Genomic DNA, 20,710 nt, shown 5'->3' with positions numbered 1-20,710 from the left:
AGAAAATATCACAAATGGTCCCTGTGGTTTGTCATATTTGCGTTTTGGCCCCTGTATTTTTTTTCATTGCAAACGGTCCCTGGATTTTCCATTTTCATTGCCAACGGTCCCTGACACTAACTTCTGTTAGCTTTAACCGTTTAAAATGATCACGTGCGAATCATGTGAGGGTATAATTGTCAATTTAATAACCACAAGGATTATTTGTGATAAAAGCTTTTTTTTAATTAATGACATATATACATATACATACATATGTATAAATGGCTGTGTGATATGTATAGATATGTATAGATCTGTTATATATAGATGAAGAGATCATAATTCATATTCTTTCAAAAACCCACCGGCCAGAATAAATAACCGTCGCCGGAGCCACATCCAAAGATCTGAAAAAGCTTCCCTCTCTTCTGGCTACAGTATCCAACCACCGGGAAAAAGAGCCACCAGCCGCCTCTGCCGTCAGCCATCTAAAAACTCATCGGAAATGGAGTGGTCAGTGAAGAAACTCTTCTTTTCTTCTTTCCCTCTTTTTCTTTCGTATGGATTGGAGAGTCACATACTAATATATGTGGTGGCTGTAATGGAGTGGTCAGTGAATAAACTTGGCATATGATATAAGCAAACAAATTCAAAAGTTAAATCCGAGACTTCGTAAAAGGAGGAAGCTAAGAAATTTATATCCATTAAATCAATGGATTCTTTTTCTTGTATTTAAGGTAAGAAATTGGGTGAAATTTATATTCCTTTTTTATGTCATTCTGTGACTTTTGTTATACACATGTATATAATAATATATATTTTAGTAATGCATTGATAGGTGATACATTAGATTTTCAAAATTAAATTCGTGTGGAATTATGTATATATATTAAGAATTAGGGTTTAATATATTTATGTGGATGAGATGAAAATTGTAGTAGAGGAGATTACTTGGAGGGTTTTAAAATCTTTTAGATTTGTTTTTCTTTTCAACATCAGATTAGGGGATATGATCTTATCTATTTGGTTAGTGGTTTTCATGTTAAAAATGATTGAAAAGGGATAGATGATCAGAATCTGGGTTGTGATTTTAGGAAAGATGACAAGAAAGGGTACAAGAATTGAAGAAGATGACTAAGTGAAAGAGATTGAAGTAAAATGGACGATTATACCCTTATTAAACGGCTAAAACTAACGGAAGTTAGTGCCAGGGATCGCTGGCAATGAAAATGAAAAATCCAGGGACCATTTGCAACGAAAAAAAAGTATAAGGGACAAACGCGAATATGACAAACCATAGGGACCATTTGTGACATTTTCTCTAATATATAATATATTTAGTGGGTATTAACTATAGCTTGTTTTGTTTACGGTTCAAAACGAAAAAGATAAAAGAGCAAATGATGCCGAAGAATGAATTTAGTCTAACCAACGATTCAACGAACTTTTGAAACTTGTCTATTTTTAACTATTTTATCAACTTGAATATTGAAAAGGCAGAGATATAACATAGTATAACTTAGTTTACATGGATGATTTAATACAGTTTGAATTCTAAAGATTAATTTTTATTGCATAAGAGCATTGGGTATGGGAGATGAATGTCGACCCTGAATCCGAATTGGCAGTTCGGCGCCGAGCACCTCACCATACCACTCAACTTGTTCTTGGTTCTTAATTCGGCATCCGGTATATATATGCATGTGCTCGGCGTCTACTTATTATATATATACTAAAAACCTATGTAAATGTACAAGTACTTTATACGTGGAACGTACAAGCTTTTAAAGCACATATTAATTTTAACCAAATTTCGTTTTAACCCTCTAAGTTTTAACCAAATTTTGTGTAACCCCCTAAAAAATTCTATTTTTTAACTTTTACCCCACATTAGTTTTCACTTTCATTTTCGTGGCACTAAACCTTAAGGTTTCATGTTTTTATCAAACGCCTTTCACATAGTTACGGTTTTACTTTTAAATATTTGATCTTTGATTATTTTCATTTGTCTTTTTATACATATAGCGTTTTCACACACACACACATATATATACACTTAAAATCTATGTAAATGTACAAGTACTTTATGCGTGAAATGTACAAGCTTTTAAAGCACATATTAATTTTAACCAAATTTCGTTTTAACCCCCTAAACTTTTATCAAATTTCGTTTTAACCCCCTAAAAATTTTTATTTTTTTAACTTTTACTCCATATCAGTTTTCGCTTTCATTTCGTGACACTAAACTTTTAGGTTTTTATGTTGTCATAAAACAACATTTCATCAATTAACTTGTATCCCACATCAAAATTTTCGTTTTTCATTTTTATTGACACTTTGGGTTCTCAGGTATTCATCATAAAATTTACACACAGTTATGGTTTTACTTTTAAAGATTTGGTTTTTGTTTATTTTCTTTCATTTTTATACATATATACGAGTATAATGTTTTTAATATATAATAACTTTTATTATGCTTATGTCTTACATTTATGAAACATTTAAAACATTAATATAGTTATATATTGTTTGTGTTTTTATTCGATTTGTTATTCCTTTACAATATTTGTAATGTTATTGCTAGATAGTTAGTTGTAATTTTTAAAATTTGGGTTCGAATATTTGACATACATTTGCCAAAACTCTATTGTATAAAAAACGTATCCCGCAACAACGTGCGGGGGCCGTAACTAGTTTATTTTATTCTTTTTTTGTTTTCTTGCTATCGTCGCTTGAATATATATATATATATATATATATATAGAAAAGGGAATATAAGGTTGTCAAACACCTAAGCTTAAGTGTGGAACCCCTCACATACTAATATTTTATTATTTATTGTTTAATGAATAAATGTCTGGGCCCCCATGATTTTTATGGTTTAAAAAATTAATATGTGAGTGTCCGACATCTAAGCTTAGGTACCTAATAACCATATATTCTCATCCCCATATATATATATTATGTATATGTATGTATATATTATGTATTGCATGGATGATGTCTTATTCCTTATTCATTTTGCCATTTCAACAATCATATTTGAATCCCTTTTACAAATATCTCTTTCTAATTGTACATTTTGCACCATGGATTGTACATATTTCTACATCTAGTAGATATGATTCTAGAAAACGAATATTATTACTATTTTATGTATTCATATTATATAGTTGGATTGGAAGAAAACTAGGAATAAAGTTTTACTGTTATAAGTTATATAGTTTCATCATTACTATTATTATTATTGTTATGATTATTATTAAATTATATGAAAGTAGTTAAATAAATAAAAATAGTATTTGTAATTTATATAAGAAATAAAATAAATGAAAAAAATAGTATTCTGCGTTCTGCATCCATAACGGCTTAAAACTGATAAAGTGATGAAAACTGACGTGGAGCTGAGGTATCGTTCTGGATGGTTAAGCGAGCTTTAACCATACCTGATGCTTTAACAGTGAGTTTAAAGAATGTTCACATCGCTATCATGAGTTCATAACAAAACTATGACATAAATCTGTCATTAACACAAAAGACTGACAAATCATACATAGTTTAACAAGATTTTCTCATCCTTTCTTGTAATGACAAATTTTAAAAGTTCAGTCATTAAATAAAACGTAAGACAAATGAATATATGTCAGTGGCTGAATAGAATGTAAAAAATCATTCAAGTGTGTTGATTCCCGTTTTTTGGCAAGAGTGCAAGACTTGCACCAAGATATCGATACCAATACATACAAATCATTATTATTCAACTTAATTAGCAACTTGGCATTGTTAACTCTATGATAAACTGTCACAGATTGAAATGTTTACGGTTAGAAATATTGTGTTAACATGTACATTAGCGGTTAACATTTAGCGAGTAAAGAATAATGACTTTAATTTCTTTTTAAATCTTAATCGCTTCATGCCAAAATGTCGGCATCATATTTTTAGACATGTTTTAGGCTATCAATTGGTCACATGTACCATTACACTCTATCATATTTTAGCTTACAAAAGTTGAAGTACAAAAAAATTACTAAAAAAGTATTCGTACTAATACGTTTTTATAAAAACAAACGGTTATGGTAATTCATACTTTAGCCATTTAAATAATATCTAACTTTTAAACGTAGTATTCATCAGGTCCGGTTTTAAAGGGGTGCACTCGAGCCGGACCCATTAAAAATTTTTTAAAAAGAAAATATTTATAGGTGAAGTTGAAGTTTTCATGGAGGTTTGTTCAAAATTGCAAATAGATTCAACAAAGAAGAAGATTTCACCTTTCATAAAAATAATAATAAAAAAAAATCTAACTAATAAACATAATATACTTTTATTATATATTACTTTTCTTTTTAATTTCATGTTTGATTTTATCAACTTCATAGTTTTTTTCATTTATTGAAATATTTATTGTCATCATATTATGTTTTATGTAATTGAATACATTTTCAAATCTTGAGCCGGGCCCAAAAATTTTATGTCATACTCGGAGACGGCACTCGTATTCATACTCGATACAAACATAGGCCATATCTTGTTGTGAGGATTAAAACTTGGTTTTGACATTGTATATGTTTATGTATAGGTGAGTGATATTCATACAACAAGTTTTAGCTATCTACAACAATGGTACGGGACTTATTGCGCAATATACAACTGTACCATGCATCATTTGTTGTAGATGGTTAAAAGTTGTTATAAAAATATCATTTCCCTTATGTATATTCTCTGATAAATTTGTAACTCAAAGAGTGGCATTGAGCTGCTTGTGCAAGACATGATCTAGTTTTGACCGGCTCCATCCAAACGGTTAATAAGACCTAGATCCACTTCAACTTGAGCCTGTTTTGACTTGTTACCCAACCCGACCCACCGGTTTTGCCATCTCATAGTAACACAATAATATATATAAACGGTGAAGCAATTTAATTCACCCTTAAAGTATCAAAACTAATTGTTTATATGTATTTTACTTGGCAGGTAAGTGAAACAATGTCAGCATCTTGAACGAATTTTATGCATAAGAAATGAAGTTATTTTATCATAAAACTAGAGTGGTGTCTGCGCGTTGCAGCGGCGACGATCTATAGTGCGTCAGATGTCGTAACGGTTTATAGCGTTCAGGTTTCTTTCATAATATGCGTCAATGCAACATCTAACCGTGTCTATCATTCTAAAAATAAGTCGCGGGTTAGGTGTAAGAAATAACGAAATAATGAAGTGCAAAACTAACCATGAAAAATAACAAATTACAATTGTACGAAACATACAATTGTAAGGGAGGAGGCCAGGACAATTAAAAAATTTAATAGTCAAAGATTAAAATTTAATACAAATATAAAAAAAGACATAATTGGTTAGTAATTTCGTGAGTTATTAAAAAGTAATTATTGTTTAAACATTTCGTGATATAATCTATGACAATTAAAATGTTTTTTCTTATCCGTAACAATAATTTTAGAGCTGAATGGAGTATTTATCATAATAGGGTTTCTAGGTAATTGTGGAGTTTTTTTAAGGGTAATTTTGAAATTTTAGAGATAAGGTATGTGAAGGTAGTATAAATTAGAAGAGTATATTGGACAATTCAAAGGTAGAGAGTTGAATGAGGAAATGGTAGTTTGTTTATATATGGAGTATAGATGAAAGTTTGGTCGTACCGAATATTTGGTCGTAAAGAACATTTTGTACATAACTAATTAACCCTCTTTTTATGTAGTTATCTTTAATAAATTGTTGACCCTTAAACCCATAAGGAGATTAGTTAGAAAGTGTCACATAGGAACCAAGAGATCAAATGGAATACTTGCTTTTGTAAATCACACAAAGAATCAAGAATAACTTTTAGTATAGACCATTTGACATGCCGCCAGCTTTACAAATCTTTCCATCTTTATACCTTCTAATAAGTAACTTCAATTCACAAAATATTCGATCTTTTAGTTAGCTTTAGGCATCTATATATCTACCCTTACAAATGCTACTTTAGGCATTCTTGTTCCATAGTTACCCAAACATCGAAACAATGTCAAAAACTAGCTTTCTTGATATCCAATACAATATCTCAAAACGTAAGTTCCTTAGGAAACCAACCCGGATGTTCTCTGGTAGCGACAGACAACACTCTGGCTTGCCTATATTCCAACCAAACGTGACCGAGATGAGGCATGTCTTTGACAAGTTTGATCGTGATAAAGATGGTAAGATATCAAGAAGTGAATACAAGGCTATAACTAGAGCACTAAGACAAGGTGGTACGGAGAGAGACGTTCAAAAGATCTTTGAGGTAGCAGATTTGGATGGAGATGGCTTTATTGATTTCAAGGAGTTTATGGAGGTGCAAAGGAAGGGCGGTGGGGTGAAGGCAATGGAAGTCCAAAATGCCTTTCGGACGTTTGATCTAGACGGGGATGGTAAGATAAGTGTTGAAGAAGTCTATGAGTTGATGAAGCGGCTTGGAGAGAGATGTAGCTTGCAAGATTGCCGAAAAATGGTGAGAGCTGTTGATTCGAATCAAGATGGTGTAATTGATATGGATGAATTCATGACGATGATGACTCAAAACATCAAGATTTAAAGGTTATTCTGTAGTTGGTTAGCTTATCATACATATAATAAACAAATAGTCTTCTCGTCCAATGTTTCTAATTAAAATTGTGTCCCTTGCCTATTGTTTGTGCTTTGCATTTCACATACTTGTCTACTTAATGCTCCATTTTATGTAATACAAACTACCATGATACCCGCATGTTGCGGATACAATTGACACCACAAAATAATCAGATGTACGCTTGCATCAATTTCTCTAAGACTACTAACGAATTCTGATTCGAGTCTTGTACCACAAACATCAGCAAAAAACATAATCCATATCGAGTCCTAAAAATTTATACCTATCGAGTTGACTATTACCACATCATTTTTGTAGGGGAGGCAAAACATAATACAAGTTCCAAAATCATTTATAACTTAGATGCATGATACCATGCTTTTGCACTCCTGAAATTATACATAAGTAGAACAATTGGAAAAAGTGCTTTGGGACAGTTTGGGTATATACTGAAATACGGACGCAAAATGAGTGGGTCAGTAGGATTGGGTAATAGGTCGAGTATGGGTCAAAATGGTGACTGCAAAGGATCCAAACACCAAGAAATTCTTTAAAGAAGTTATAAATGTAGCAACAGATTGATCGCAAACACATCAATTACAATAAAAGGGGCATGTTTCTTATATCTTAATTGGTTTAAACAATAAAAACATCACAGAATTTAACAAGTTTCTGACCTGATCATTGAGAGTTTTCATGTCACAAATCCAGACAAACGTGCTTATAACCCAAGCTAACCAAATACTACACAACATAAGGAATCAAAAGATTGATTAACTAAAAAAACCCATTTCAGATTACAACATAAGTAGAAATTAAGCTTTACTAACCAAAAAAGTTTCAATCTTTATAGGAAAAAAACTGAGTACCTTGCTTAAATACCATTCCATTTCAATCTTTAACGTCTAAAATTAGATGGAATACAGATGGAACAACACAAATGATTAAATTACCCACCTTATAACACGTTGACGTCGAGCTTTTTATAGTTGTCAGGTGCCTTATCTCCAATCCATCATAGCCTTGTTTGGTTCCAAATAAAAAGGCCTATAAGCAACAAAAGGTTACTAAATCCACTGCATTTATTTTTCTTATAGGCTCCACCAAATAAAACGTTGAATACATACCACGATTACAAATTCAGAAGGGTGGTTCCAGAACTACTTTGGGCATCCACTGCTGTGTTGCTAACTGATGAGGCACTCATTTGTGACTGAGGGATACTAACATCCATATATATGTGCTGCTACTCCAAAAATCCTCTAATATGCTATTAGAGGCCTCCAGTTGGCTTATTGTCAGTTGTCACAAATGCGGTCTTAGTACAACATCCAAGACACCCTCCATATTGTTGCAATTAAGGTTTACAACCATAAAAATGATTATGAAAAACCAACTTTCAGAGCAACAAACATCAAGTAATCGTAGTCACAAATTCCTTCAATAATATGCACACAATGATGCGAGTGGATGAATATGCAACAATTTATCATATACAGATTTACAGTTCTGAGAATTTACATTGTTCTACAAGGTGCAGTGTCATGAAAAGTCAAATTCAAAAGGAAGAAAAAACTGGAAATTACAGATAATATCATCATGCTAGGAAAAAGAAGTTACTACCTGAAAGATCACTTTCAAATTTTATGATTATAAATTTGTATTAAATACACCAGAGGTTTAAAAAGTTATGGCACAACATCGATACAATCTATTTATATCCTCAAACGTTCACTATATATGCCCAAACCTAATTGATGGTGAATATACCTGTACAGAAACAAACAGTCGAACACATCACACCAACAAGCCCTTTATCACTACAGCTAATTAGCTAAATGCAACAGTATGTCGCTTTCGCATAGAGATCATTAGTTGGTTACTTTGTCACAAATTAGTTGGTTATATGAAAAAGAAATAGATGCAATTGAATCGGAAATAGACGGAGAATATGGGTGGTGATGGCGGCGGCGGCAGCACAAATGGTGGCGAAGAGGGAGATGGAGGTGGTTGCGTAGAGCATGTGTAGATATGATGGGGTTTTTGTTTGGTTTAAACAACACTGGCAGGGAATAAGAAGTAAAGATTGAATGTAAAACATGAGTGTAGATGACGAAGGGCAAGAAAGTAAAATCGCATATCTCAAATTTTTTTAAATTTTCAACAGGGGTTAACAATCTTTATTACGTAGTATAGATAGATATAGATAGATAGCGTGTTCTGTTTGTATGTTTGTTGTTATACGTACAGTTGATATATACCACACAATTAAGGATATGTGTAAATTGTAATTCATAGACTAGCATATGATATGACATCCCCTTAATGCCGAAGCAGGGAGTTAAGGACACTTTGCAGAGCAAAAGGATCAATGGACAAAAACAAATTCATGCCATATAATAGCTCGTTGATAAGAAAACAGCATCGAACAGAATAAACAAACTGGTGTTTACAAAGCTTATGTTAGATAAACATATGGGCCAAGGATGTCAAAGAAAGTCTTAACTCAGAAAAGTAGAACTAAAGCATGATGGATTACTCGATATTGATAATCACAACTCAATTAATGTTTTCAATTGAAACAGGCATGCGAACATTATCTGGGTAATCAAGAAGAAGTAAACTTTCCGTGTAGGAGCTCACACACGATGACCATGGAGAACGTGCATAGTAAATTCCAAGGTCATCGATGTTTTTGGAGTGTGGATCATGAACTGAAAGCTAACATCCTAGTTCATCGTCATCCTCTGTTGTTGTTGTTCCCACAATAGGATTGCCACATTTCCTAAACCCTAGTGGTGCACTATAAGATACTGTATCTTCTAAGCTGAGGGTGTAAAGCTTTGTGAACCTTTTTTACCACCATCTTCCATCATGATCCATACACCACGACCTTGCCCATCGTATTCAAGCAGACCAAGAGACTCCCCTAGCTTAGACATGATAAAACTCTCAGATGCTAAACGGTCAGGGATGGTGACTAGCGAGAATTTAATTTTCAGTTTTCATATCAAATGAAAGAATGAGATAAAGACTTGCAATTATGTCATCAACACTCCAATAGATGAACCCTTTGACATAAATCTGATCAACTGAAAAACGAATCGACTCACGAGGCAGATCCATATATCCAGAAGTACAAACCCCCGTACTTAATCTAAATACGGATTTCCAAGACAAGCGAGGACGTTTTTTATTAATCATGAAAAGCATAGGGTCTAAAGTATCGGGACGAACCCCAGATGCTATTCTACTAAAAGTAACATCACAAGTAAGAACAACAGACTTATTTATCGACTGATTCCAAATATTAACAAAGATACCATCAGCTAAGCGGTCACAAAGGCAAAACAAACCATAACAACTGAAATATATATATATATATATTCGGTACATTTTTTCATGTTGTTGGACCCCATATTGTTTGTTCGTCAAAACTCATGAACAGATGATTTGGACCGGTTGTAATCGGCCATAAACTCGGAGCTTTCGATCAGGGCCTTCCATGGTTTTGATACCATTTTGAATTGAATGTTTTGACAGGAAGCCTTTTCAGGATATCAAATGGTATATGATCTGACATTTTTTATTTTGGGAGCAAAATGAATTTTCTAGGGTTTATTTAACGCGCCCCGTATCTCGACCACCATTTTTAGTAATTTGACCAGGCAGATTTTGCAGCGACCCTCGCTGCAATAACCCTCGCCACGTCAGCATTCCACTCACCCGCTTTAAATGTTTGACCGACTGTTACTCCACTTATTGCAGCGACCCTCGCTGCAATAAGTTAACCCGAAGCCGTTTTTAAAAACCGATCCACCCATCTATCTATTCCATCATTTTCCTTCCTCCACCCTTCAAAATATAACATTTTCTTACACTTTTTCTTCCTCCACCCATCTATTGCAGTACCGCCGCCAGCCACCACCGTCCACCGCCAGCCACCACCGTGCAGTACCGCCAGCCTTTTCTTCCTCCACCCATCTATTGCAGTACCGCCGCCAGCCACCACCGTCCACCGCCAGCCACCACCGTGCAGTACCGCCAGCCGCCGCCGCCGTCCACCGCCACCGCAGTACCGCCAGTGTCGGGATTATCCTCCCCCAAATTTTCAAGTCATTTCAAATTCTGGTATGTATTTTATGTTTTTCCCAATATCCAAACCATTATTTTTTAGTATCTAAACCATTACTAATTTTTGCAGCGACCCTCGCTGCAAAAAGTGAAAAAATGCGGGCCTCCATGGTATGTTAGTATAGTTTTTGTATATATATCAGTTTTGTTAATTTGTTAGAATTATTAGTTGTTTATAGGATTTTAATAGGTTTGTTAGTATATTGGTATGTTATTATTAGTTTTGTTAGTATATTGGTATGTTATTATTAGTTTTGTTAATTAGTTAGTTTTGTTAGAATATTGGTATGTTAGTATAGTTTTTGTATATTTATTAGTTTTGTTAGAATATTGGTATGTTAGTATAGTTTTTGTATATTTATTAGTTTTGTTAGTTTTTATTATTAGTTGTTTATAGGATTTTAATAGGTTTGTTAGTATAGTTAGTTTTGATTTGTTGATAATTTAGTGATTTGTTAGGAGCCACGAATTTGTTTTGTTAGTGATTTGTTAGAATATATATCATTAAATGCAAAATTACGTAGATTAAAATTTGTTAAAAAATTGATTAAAATAAATAGGCAAGATTATGTAAAAATTTTGATTAAATAAACTACTTAAGACGTAATAAAATTTAGTTCAACAAAAATATACATAAAAATTAATTATAAAAATTAAGTTCAAAAGTATAAAAAATTAAGTTAAAAAGTTAATATATTGATTTGTTAGAATATTTTAGTCATTAGTGTTAGGTGTTTTACTTTTTGGTTAGAATATTGACAAAATAAAAATGACGTAGATTAAAATTGCAATAAATTTAACATCCTAACACAAATTAAATAGTACTAAAATATAAATATTCTCATGATATTTGCCTAAATTAGTTTTTTTTTTTAAAAATTATCATTAATTTGTATACTAATAAATATCTAACATTTTAAATTTGCAATATCTAACATTTTAAAATTGCAATAAATTTAACAACGAAACACAAATTAAATAGTACTAAAATATAAATATTTTAATGATATTTGCCTAAATTAGTTCTTTTTAAAAAGGCGTCTGGTAACCCGACCACCTTTTTGGTAACCCAAATTATCATTAATTTGTATACTAATAAATATCTAACATTTTAAATATGCAATAAATTTAACAAAAAAACACAAATTAAATACTACTAAAATATAAACTAATAATGATATTTGCCTAAATTAGTTTTTTTAAAGTTAACAAGGATACCTGATCGGTGTGGAAAACCCTAGCGTCGTAGTCAAAATGAGGGGCCGCCTCTGGTATGTCAAATTCTTCATCAGGTTCTTCTAAGTGAAGCTCAAAACCTTCCGCACCCATTTCGCCCCATATACTTTCAAAATCCATCTGAAATAATGATAAACTATAATAATAATACTAAAGATCTACAATTTATAGTATATTGAAAATCTAATGTATATCTATATATCTATATCTATATATATAAATGAAAACAATCACATATATATATATATATATATATTGAAAACTGATAATAATAATACTAAAGATTGTGAAAGAACAAATATATAGAACAAATAGATTGTGAGAAATAGAAAGAACAAATAGAAAGAACTTGAAAACGATTGTTAAACTTTCGGACGCTACGAGTTTTCATATATAGAACCGCCCGTACACTGTTGACTTGATGGTCCAGAGTGTACGGTTTCGTACATTGACTTTTTGCAGCGACCCTCGCTGCAAAAAGTGTGGTCATTTTACTAAAAAACTGATCGGGTCACCAGGCGCTTTATTTAAATCTTTTCCTAAATGGAGACTGGAGAGCAAGTATGTATTCTCGGGTTTCTATTTGGGGTTCTTTTATCAATTACGCAGTATAATTACCCAAATATGAATGTCATGGATAATAAAAAAATAAAATTAATTCGTACTAATTTTATCGACACCGGAAGATGCTTTAATTAGTTAAATTGTAGACACGTTTATTTGTTAACTAGATTTTAGACCCGTGTCCAACACTGGACACGAGACTTACGACATTATTAAAAATAGATATTAATACATGTAACTCATAAAAGCTTATAAGTTCAAAGTTGAAGATATATGTAGATTTTATGTGTTTAATTCAAATATCAAGAATGTTAAGCTAATAAAAAGATACCAATGTAAAAAATAATATTGGAAGCATATACCTTCATTCGGCAGTTGAAAAACTTTTTTATAGACGAAATTTATTGTAATGTCTTTTCTCTTCTCATCTTTGTCACATATTAACACCTTAGAGCCCCTTCTCGACTTAACTCGAGATACTGCGATGTACAATTATTCTTGTGTGAAAGCTGGACTTTGTAGATAAAACCAATTTTAATAACTTGTAAAATAATTATTTTAGTTATTTGTTTTTTATTAATTAAATAAAATTATGTAAAAAACTGAATGGTGACATTATCGAGAGTCATTTTGATGAAATCGAGCGATATAATTGGCTAATAAGTCATAAGTTCAATTGTCTTTATTAATATTAAAATATTACAATTAGTCGATTACTATTAAGATCTTGAGATATATATATATATATATATATATATATAATAGAACATATTATTGGATATATATTAGTTATTATTTTATTGGATAATATTAGATATTATTCTATCAGATATATATTAGATATTATTATTTATTTATTATATCAAAATTATTGGGTAAAAAGTGTAAATTTGTGATGAAAAACAAAAAAGTGTAAATTAAAGTCAAAATTAAAAACAAAAGTCAACATTAAGAAATCGAGAGCTATGATTGGTCGATAAATTATTAGAGCAACTGTGCTTTAGTATAATAAAAGATCAGAAATTCAGAATGGATTAAGTTTTGAGTGTATATGGGATTATATTTTAGAAAGTTCGTAAAACTAGGGAAGCCGATATTATAAACATTGGTCTTGTCCAAATCAATACCGGTCTTCGGTTATTTCAATCTAAAGCCGGTTTTAGAGACACCGAACTTCATCTTTTCTTGAATACCACACTTAAATATCAATCTTGAATAAGAAAACGACTTCTATATCACCGGTCTTACTATACATGGGCATCGTATTTGAGTTTCAAAGTTGGTTTCAATTATCCCCAACATATGTCACTTTCAGAAGATCACTTTAACATATCAAACTATTAACTGAGCATACATAACTGCCATGTGAAATTAGTCAAAAACCATATAAAAAGCCACTGGATACAAAAGCCACTAAAAGCAAATAAAATTCAAGATCGGAATTCAAGAGCAGTATTCAAGTTGCCGCCTTGTCAGAAAAGAAAGGAAAAATGAAGTTTGGTGTTTTAAAAAACGTGTTTAGTTGGAAATAGTATGAAGACCAGGGTCTCCAAGACCACCTTTGATCATTTACACAAAGCCGGTATTAACAACACTGTTTTTCTATGTTTTACACAAAATTAGTAAAATTCTTAGGAACACTATATGGCTTGAAAAGTTTCCTATCAGTACAAATTTTCATTAAATTTTGTATGAATAAATCATGTCTATATTGATTATGTAACAAATATATAATTGATTATTATATTTGCTTATTTAGTTATAGAAAAACACTTTTAATTGACTTAATAAAATACTTTTTTTTTTTAATTTATTAAGTTTAAAGTAACACCCAACTATAATAATTAACGGTATATGTCTTGCATTGTTGGATCACAGTTATCTTGCTTGCATTTTCCATCGATGTGGTTTCACAATCGGGAAAAAAAATTCAAATACAAAGTTTGTCATATAAAATTTATATGTATTCAAGTTTACCAACCAAAGTTTCTTTTTTAAGGGGAAAAAAAACAAACCGTGTCACGTGTGATGTGTTGTTATACGTGAACCATTTGTCAATATCTCAAGTTTAAAAGAAAGCAAAAATCGATTTGGTAAAATTCAAAAATTCTGAAACCGTTACATGTCACAAGCAAATCCCGCCACATTTTAGTTGCTAAGCGGTACGATAATAGACATATAATACAATCCAAGTCCCCTTATCTATAGTCAATTTTGAAGGCTTTTATACTTTTAATATTAAACTTCTGTCCAGATCTTGCCCTCAGATTTATTTTCCTCTTTTAATTTCTATCCTTACAATTTTCAATCATAGACAATTCAAAAATCTCCATACCATTGTTGCTGGCCACCTACAAGTCTACAACCACCACCACCGCCGCCGGTCATAAACTTTGCCTACCACCACCGGACACCAACCTTAAACAAATCTATAATTTCGTAAATAATAATAAGTCAGTAGATGGGTAAAAGGTTATAATTTATATTAAAGTTGTATTCGAGTTAATCCGAATAAGATAATCCATATAACCCAAAACTTGATAAAAGGTTATCGGATCAAACCTATGTTTGTGCTCCTAAGTTCAAATGCTTAGATTGATATTTTTTGGGTAACCCTTTTACTATACATAACGGAGCCTTATTTATTTATGTTGAATCTTATACATCTATATATACCCCAAATACTAAATTTACTTAACCTAATATAAAATCCGAATTCATGATTTATAGCTATCGTCATTTTAAGTTCATCTTCTTTACCACCACATTTTTAGCGATGATGGTTTATTCCGACAACTTTAATGTTTCCCCCGACCACTGACTTTCCGACAAATTCCACACTGTCCAACCTTTTTTTCACAAGTCAAAATACCCCAACAGGAAACTTGCAGAATATTGGCTTCCGTGGTTAAGTTTTCTCGGTTACAATATCGGTTGAACCAAACAAACAAACAAAAATCCTCACAATTAAAGCCTTTAGAAAATAGTAAATTGTGATCCACAGACTAGCAGTAGGCAAAACAACCCATGAGAACTATCTGTAAATTTGTACTCATCCTTTAGCAATTATATATAAGTCAAAAAACAAACATGGTTTTACCATTTACAGAATAAGATGATAGCAATATAAATACAAAAAATGACAAAAATAATTCCATACCTTTGGTGGTAAGTTATTTTGATAGCAAAGCATCAGTCCTTAATATAAACTAACAACACGTCTAAAAAAAAGCAGATGCTTTTGAATATTTGATTTATGATTGACCATTACACTCAGTTTTGTTGATAGGCAAGAAACTCTTTTTCAGAGGCAGTGGGTTCTCTTCCACAAATGATGGGTGTCTAAAAATCAACAGAAGGAAAATCAAGTTAAAACAATAACTAAACTTATAAATTTGATGATTCTCCAATCTCCATGGACATGTCCACTTATTATCCACGCTTAACTGATAGCAACCCAAGTCCCAAACTATACAATTCACAAGAACTATAATATTACCTATGATAGTTCAAACCAAAGATTATCGTTCTCAAATATGAAGCATCGCCCAAAATTCCGGAGTTAGTGAAGCTGACCATGACAAAAAGTTCTTCAAGGTACGTGATTCTGGTGGTTTAGCATAAAAGGTAAAGGGAGATTGTAATACAAAATAGACAAAAGAATTGACAACAATTAATGAACACGTGAGACTCCCCCGTCCCATAAAAAATGCAGTAAATTTCATTTAGGAACTAATTGCACCATTTCCTTTTCCCGAAAATTTTTTTAATAGCAAACTAGATACGAAGTATTTGCCAATTATAACTGCTATCATATGTTGAATTGTTGATGGTACTAATTGAGCTCCACATGACTTCAATGAAAGGACCTTTGGAAAATTTTCTTATATTCAAAAGTTTTTACTAAAGTAAGTGGTCAGTAAGACAGATGTTGTCATTTAAAACTGGAAGCTAGGGAGAGATAATCCAGATATACTAGTTACTTAATTTTTAATTAGGCATTGGATTCCAACGCCTGATCCAAAAAAAAGGATGGTCAAAAATTAGGTTTCAGTATATCAAAATCTGTACGTTTAGACATGTATTTGACAGGTTTGAGCGTGATAAAGATGGTAAAATATCAAGAAGTGAATACAAGGCTATAACTAGAGCACTAAGACAAGGTGGGTACATAGAAAGACGTTCAAAAGATCTTTGAGGTAGTGGATTTAGATGGAGATGGTTTTATTAATGTCAAGGATCAGTTTATGGAGGTGCAAAGGAAGGGCGGTGGGGTGAAGGCGATGGTAGTCCAAAATGCCTTTCGGATGTTTGATCTAGACGGGGATGGGAGAATAAGTGTCAAGGAAGTTTATGAGTTGACAAGGTCTCGATACCTCCGTCCGACTGGTACTTGATCATTCCATGAGCCACGGAGGGGATCATCTCGAACTTTTAGACTCCCGGCCTTCCTAGGATTGCCTCGAAGGGCGAATCCCTTTGCAACACGAGAAACGATATCTTCTCTGTACGCTTCCACCTTCCTTTTCCAATGGTTACCCTCGCCGTCAGTTTTCTAATGGGCCTCCCGGTTTCTCTTGAGTGTCCCTGAACCAAGATGTCGGTTCTTTTGAAGTTCATCTGTGACATAGGATGTAATTTCCAAAAGGTTTTTTCCGTAGAGGACGTCACATTCGCTCCCCGTGTCGACACATATCTTTTTTACCTTCGAGACTTCGAGCATTGCTGATATTACGAGGGGGTCCCAAAAGATTCGAGCGTTGCATATTGGAGGGAACTTGATACACATCATGTTTCCTTGGTATGCCTTTGGGAACGGATGTTCTTTTCCTGCTTTCTTGATGATCGTGTAAATAGTCTTTTCCGGCCCTTTTTTCTTCTCTTCCGGGACGTCCTCCTTTTTCTGCTGCTGTCGCACGGTTTTGACTAGGTGTGATAACTTTCCTTCATTAACTGCTTCTTCGATGGCCCTTCGAAGTTGCCAACAGTTATTAGTGTCGTGCCCATTATCTCTGTGAAACTACAATATTTCTCCGGTTCCCTTCGGTTCCTTCCACTCAACCTAGAGGGTGTTGGGAAGGTCTTCGCAACTGACTCCGTGAGAAAATTTTCCCTGGGACTTTTATACATCTCTGGGTGGTTAATTTTGACTTGTCCCCTTTCTTCTTTGTAATAGGGGTTGTATCGAGAGGTTTTGCCATCCTTGTCATTTCCCCCACTTCCCCCTTCGTCCTGCAGGGGCCTCCTTGTCCTGTGGAGAATTGGCATTTCCTTTTGAGGTTGTGTCTCTAGCATCCAGGTATACATATGCCCTTTGTTGAACCGCTTCATAAGTTTTTGGTAGGTCTTTATACAAGAACTCAACTAGTCCTGGGCTCCGAAGGCCATGCAGTAGGGCCGAAATCCTCTGGGACTCAGGCAAGTCCATTATATCTTCGGTTTCGTGGGTGAACCTGTCCAAAAATGTCCTGCTTCCTTCGGCATCTCCCTGCTTTATCCCATGGGCGGCCACGTGGAGTTTCTTATGCTTCTTTTGTTGGTTGAAACGTGCTCGAAATTTTTCTTTGAGGTCATTGAAACTGGTGATGGATCCTTTCGCCACGCTCTTCGGCCATTCCTTGGCGTCTCCTTTGAAGAGGTGTTTGAATGCTCGACATGCAACAGTAACATTCCAAACTTTTACCTCTGACACCCCTTCGAATGCTTCCAAGAAATCATGAGGGTCGCTCTTTCCGTTGTACGTACCCAAGTGCGAAGGATATTTCAGATCCTTCGGGAGGGGATAATTTTGTATCCATGCTACGAACGGAGAGTCTTCGACATTGCAACCAACCGTCTATAATTCTAGGGGGTTCTGAACGATTTGGACCCTTCGTCGCAGATGGTAAATAAGTTCTAGGTCAGTTGCGGATCTGCCTGCGGTACGAGGACTACCAGGGAACTGTGTAGCGTAACCCTGGTTGTAGTCTAGATGTCCTCGTAACACTCCCTGCGGGCGACTGGTTGAAGATAGTGCCTCGTACGTCCTAGAGCCATGCCTACGAATGTCGTCTTCGTGGAGAGGACCCCGGAGATCCGGGTATCTTCCTGTTTCACGAATGGTATCGTCCCCTATCGGGGCGGACCTCATCTGCAGGTTGTCATTCCGGGGGTCCCCGATGTTTCCTCGTCCCGGAGGGTTCTGAGGGGGTGTGGCTTCTCTTGAGGGGATGGGTCTTTCGGACCCGAGGACTTCATTGATTTGACGGGGCCTTCGATTCAGAGGGGTGCAAATCTGAAGGGTTTCGCTATTGACTTCGAAACCATAGGGGTTCCTTAGTCCACCTTGGGAGAGCCTCCAGAGTCCCCTCGGTGATGTCATCAGGCCGTGTCCTTCCTCCATCGCTTCGTCAAAGTCTAGCACCCTGCTGGTACTACCAAGGGCCCCGATCCTTCTTAGGTGCCTCACGGTTCTCTGGATATGGTCGTAATTTCGGAGAATGTAGTTTGGGTCGAACAATGGCGGGTCTCTACGCAGGGATCCTATGGAGAATGTCCCTCGTTTTCCTCCCGTTTGTGCCGACCGGTCAGTGTTTTGGTTAGCCTGATGATCGGTTTGCTGATCACCATTGTGGGGCGTTTCATTTGTTGGCCCTGTCCCGGCCGGAGTGTTAGCGGCTGGAACATTTTTGACCGTTTCTTGGGCATTTTGTTCAGAACCAAGTGGAACATTGGCCATGTTTTCTTAAAACTCGATTCGCCATAAAAAACAGGGTGATGATTTTGGGATCTGAATGCCGGGTCCCACGGATGGCGCCAAATGTTTGTACACCGAGCCGAGGTTAGGATGAAACGGGGGATGAGTGTTCTGAGATTGTTCGTTGGCGGTTCCCCGAAGGTAGGGTTCTAGCCTCTTTACGCCAACAGAACAAGATGAGGAGAATATGTATGTGTAAAGGGTGTTTTTCGTGATCCCTCTTGAAGGTCTTTTGATCCTTTATTTATAGGGAGAGATTGGGCGGGAAATACTTGGCGCCTTATGGACTTTTCCCTAGGGTTTCCTAGGTCTTCGATCTGTCTCAACCATTTCCTTAATTATCTGATTGTAAAGGTGTAACTAAATCCCTGATTTATGGTTGATTAACCTCTTTCCTTTTTATCGTATACGGAGGTCTGATGGTCCTTCGTGCCACAACGCATTCTATTGGTGTTGTGTGTGGCAGGATCTGCGTGGTGCCAGAGGGATATACCATCACTTAATCTAATTACCTTGAACCTCCAAGGCAGGTCTTGTTTATCATTAATCTTGACGATCACAGGGTCAAGAGTATCCGGACGAACCCCGAACCCTAAAATAATAGGAATTATATCACAATGCACAAGCTCATCAAAAACAACAGACTTGTTAATCGACGAATTCCAAATAACAATCAACATATTAACATTGTTAGGGTGAGAACCACTTAATGGCTTATCACATGTATATTCGCCATAAAGGCAAAACAGCCCATGAGAACTACCAACTACACATAGTTTTTTGTTAAGTAGTTTAAACGACTCAGGAACAGTGGGAACAAACCTTTGTTGCGGGAATGTGTCGTCATCAACAACATAATGATTATCATACCTTATGAATAGATGATGTGGTCCAATTTGGGAGCGGTTGTAATCCGCCATAAACTCGGAACTTTCAATCTGTGCCTTCCATGGCTTTGACACCATCTTGAATTGAATCAATGTTTTGACATGAAGCCTTTTCATGATTTGTTCCTAAATTTCAAAAGGTATGTATTATGACATCTTTGATTTTGGCATGCTTTAGGAGGGTTAATTACTTAAATAAACAAAAGAAAGAGTGCATTTTACAAATTAGACCTGTTTTTCAAAACTTTTCAATTTAAACAAAAAACCCGTGCATTTAATGTATAAAACACACGGATTCTTTAGCCCATTCAGAACATAATACATGGTCTTCACTTTCTTACCATCCCATCTTCTCTTTCTCTCCAATCCCTTGGAAATTTCTGAACAATGAAGATTATAACACTGGAAATTAAACCACTCTTCCTTCAATCAATTAAACAACAAAATCGTCTTCCATTATGATAACATAATAATAACCCTAAATTACCAAGGTCAAATTTTATTTGCAGTAAATGCAACACGAGTTGAATGTGTTTTGGCTGCTTCTTGTATTAGTATGTATGT

The 20,710-nt window shown here is 34.4% G+C and overlaps 1 protein-coding gene and 1 long non-coding RNA gene across 3 annotated transcripts; one reads left to right on the top strand and one right to left on the bottom strand.

Moving 5' to 3' along the window:
- Positions 1–5,960: 5,960 nt before the first annotated feature.
- On the top strand, positions 5,961–6,649 carry LOC122596947 (calmodulin-like protein 30). The gene has a single exon (XM_043769590.1). It carries the CDS (start codon positions 6,005–6,007, stop codon positions 6,554–6,556), a length of 552 nt encoding a protein of 183 aa, XP_043625525.1. The 5' UTR covers positions 5,961–6,004; the 3' UTR covers positions 6,557–6,649.
- A 518-nt stretch (positions 6,650–7,167) lies between these two features.
- Positions 7,168–8,735, bottom strand: LOC122598036. Of its 2 annotated transcripts, XR_006323516.1 has the most exons (3): positions 7,717–8,687; positions 7,547–7,636; positions 7,168–7,333 (listed from the first exon to the last, which is right to left on the bottom strand). It is a non-coding gene; the product is annotated as an uncharacterized LOC122598036 (long non-coding RNA). The 2 variants fall into 2 exon arrangements; XR_006323515.1 differs by lacking the exon at positions 7,168–7,333 and having other exon boundaries at positions 7,411–7,636; positions 7,717–8,735.
- Positions 8,736–20,710: the final 11,975 nt, after the last annotated feature.

Source organism: Erigeron canadensis, chromosome 4 (assembly GCF_010389155.1).
Source record: "Erigeron canadensis isolate Cc75 chromosome 4, C_canadensis_v1, whole genome shotgun sequence".
In the NCBI taxonomy this organism is placed as follows: Eukaryota; Viridiplantae; Streptophyta; class Magnoliopsida; order Asterales; family Asteraceae; genus Erigeron; species Erigeron canadensis.
This window is presented reverse-complemented; position numbering and strand designations above follow the sequence as displayed.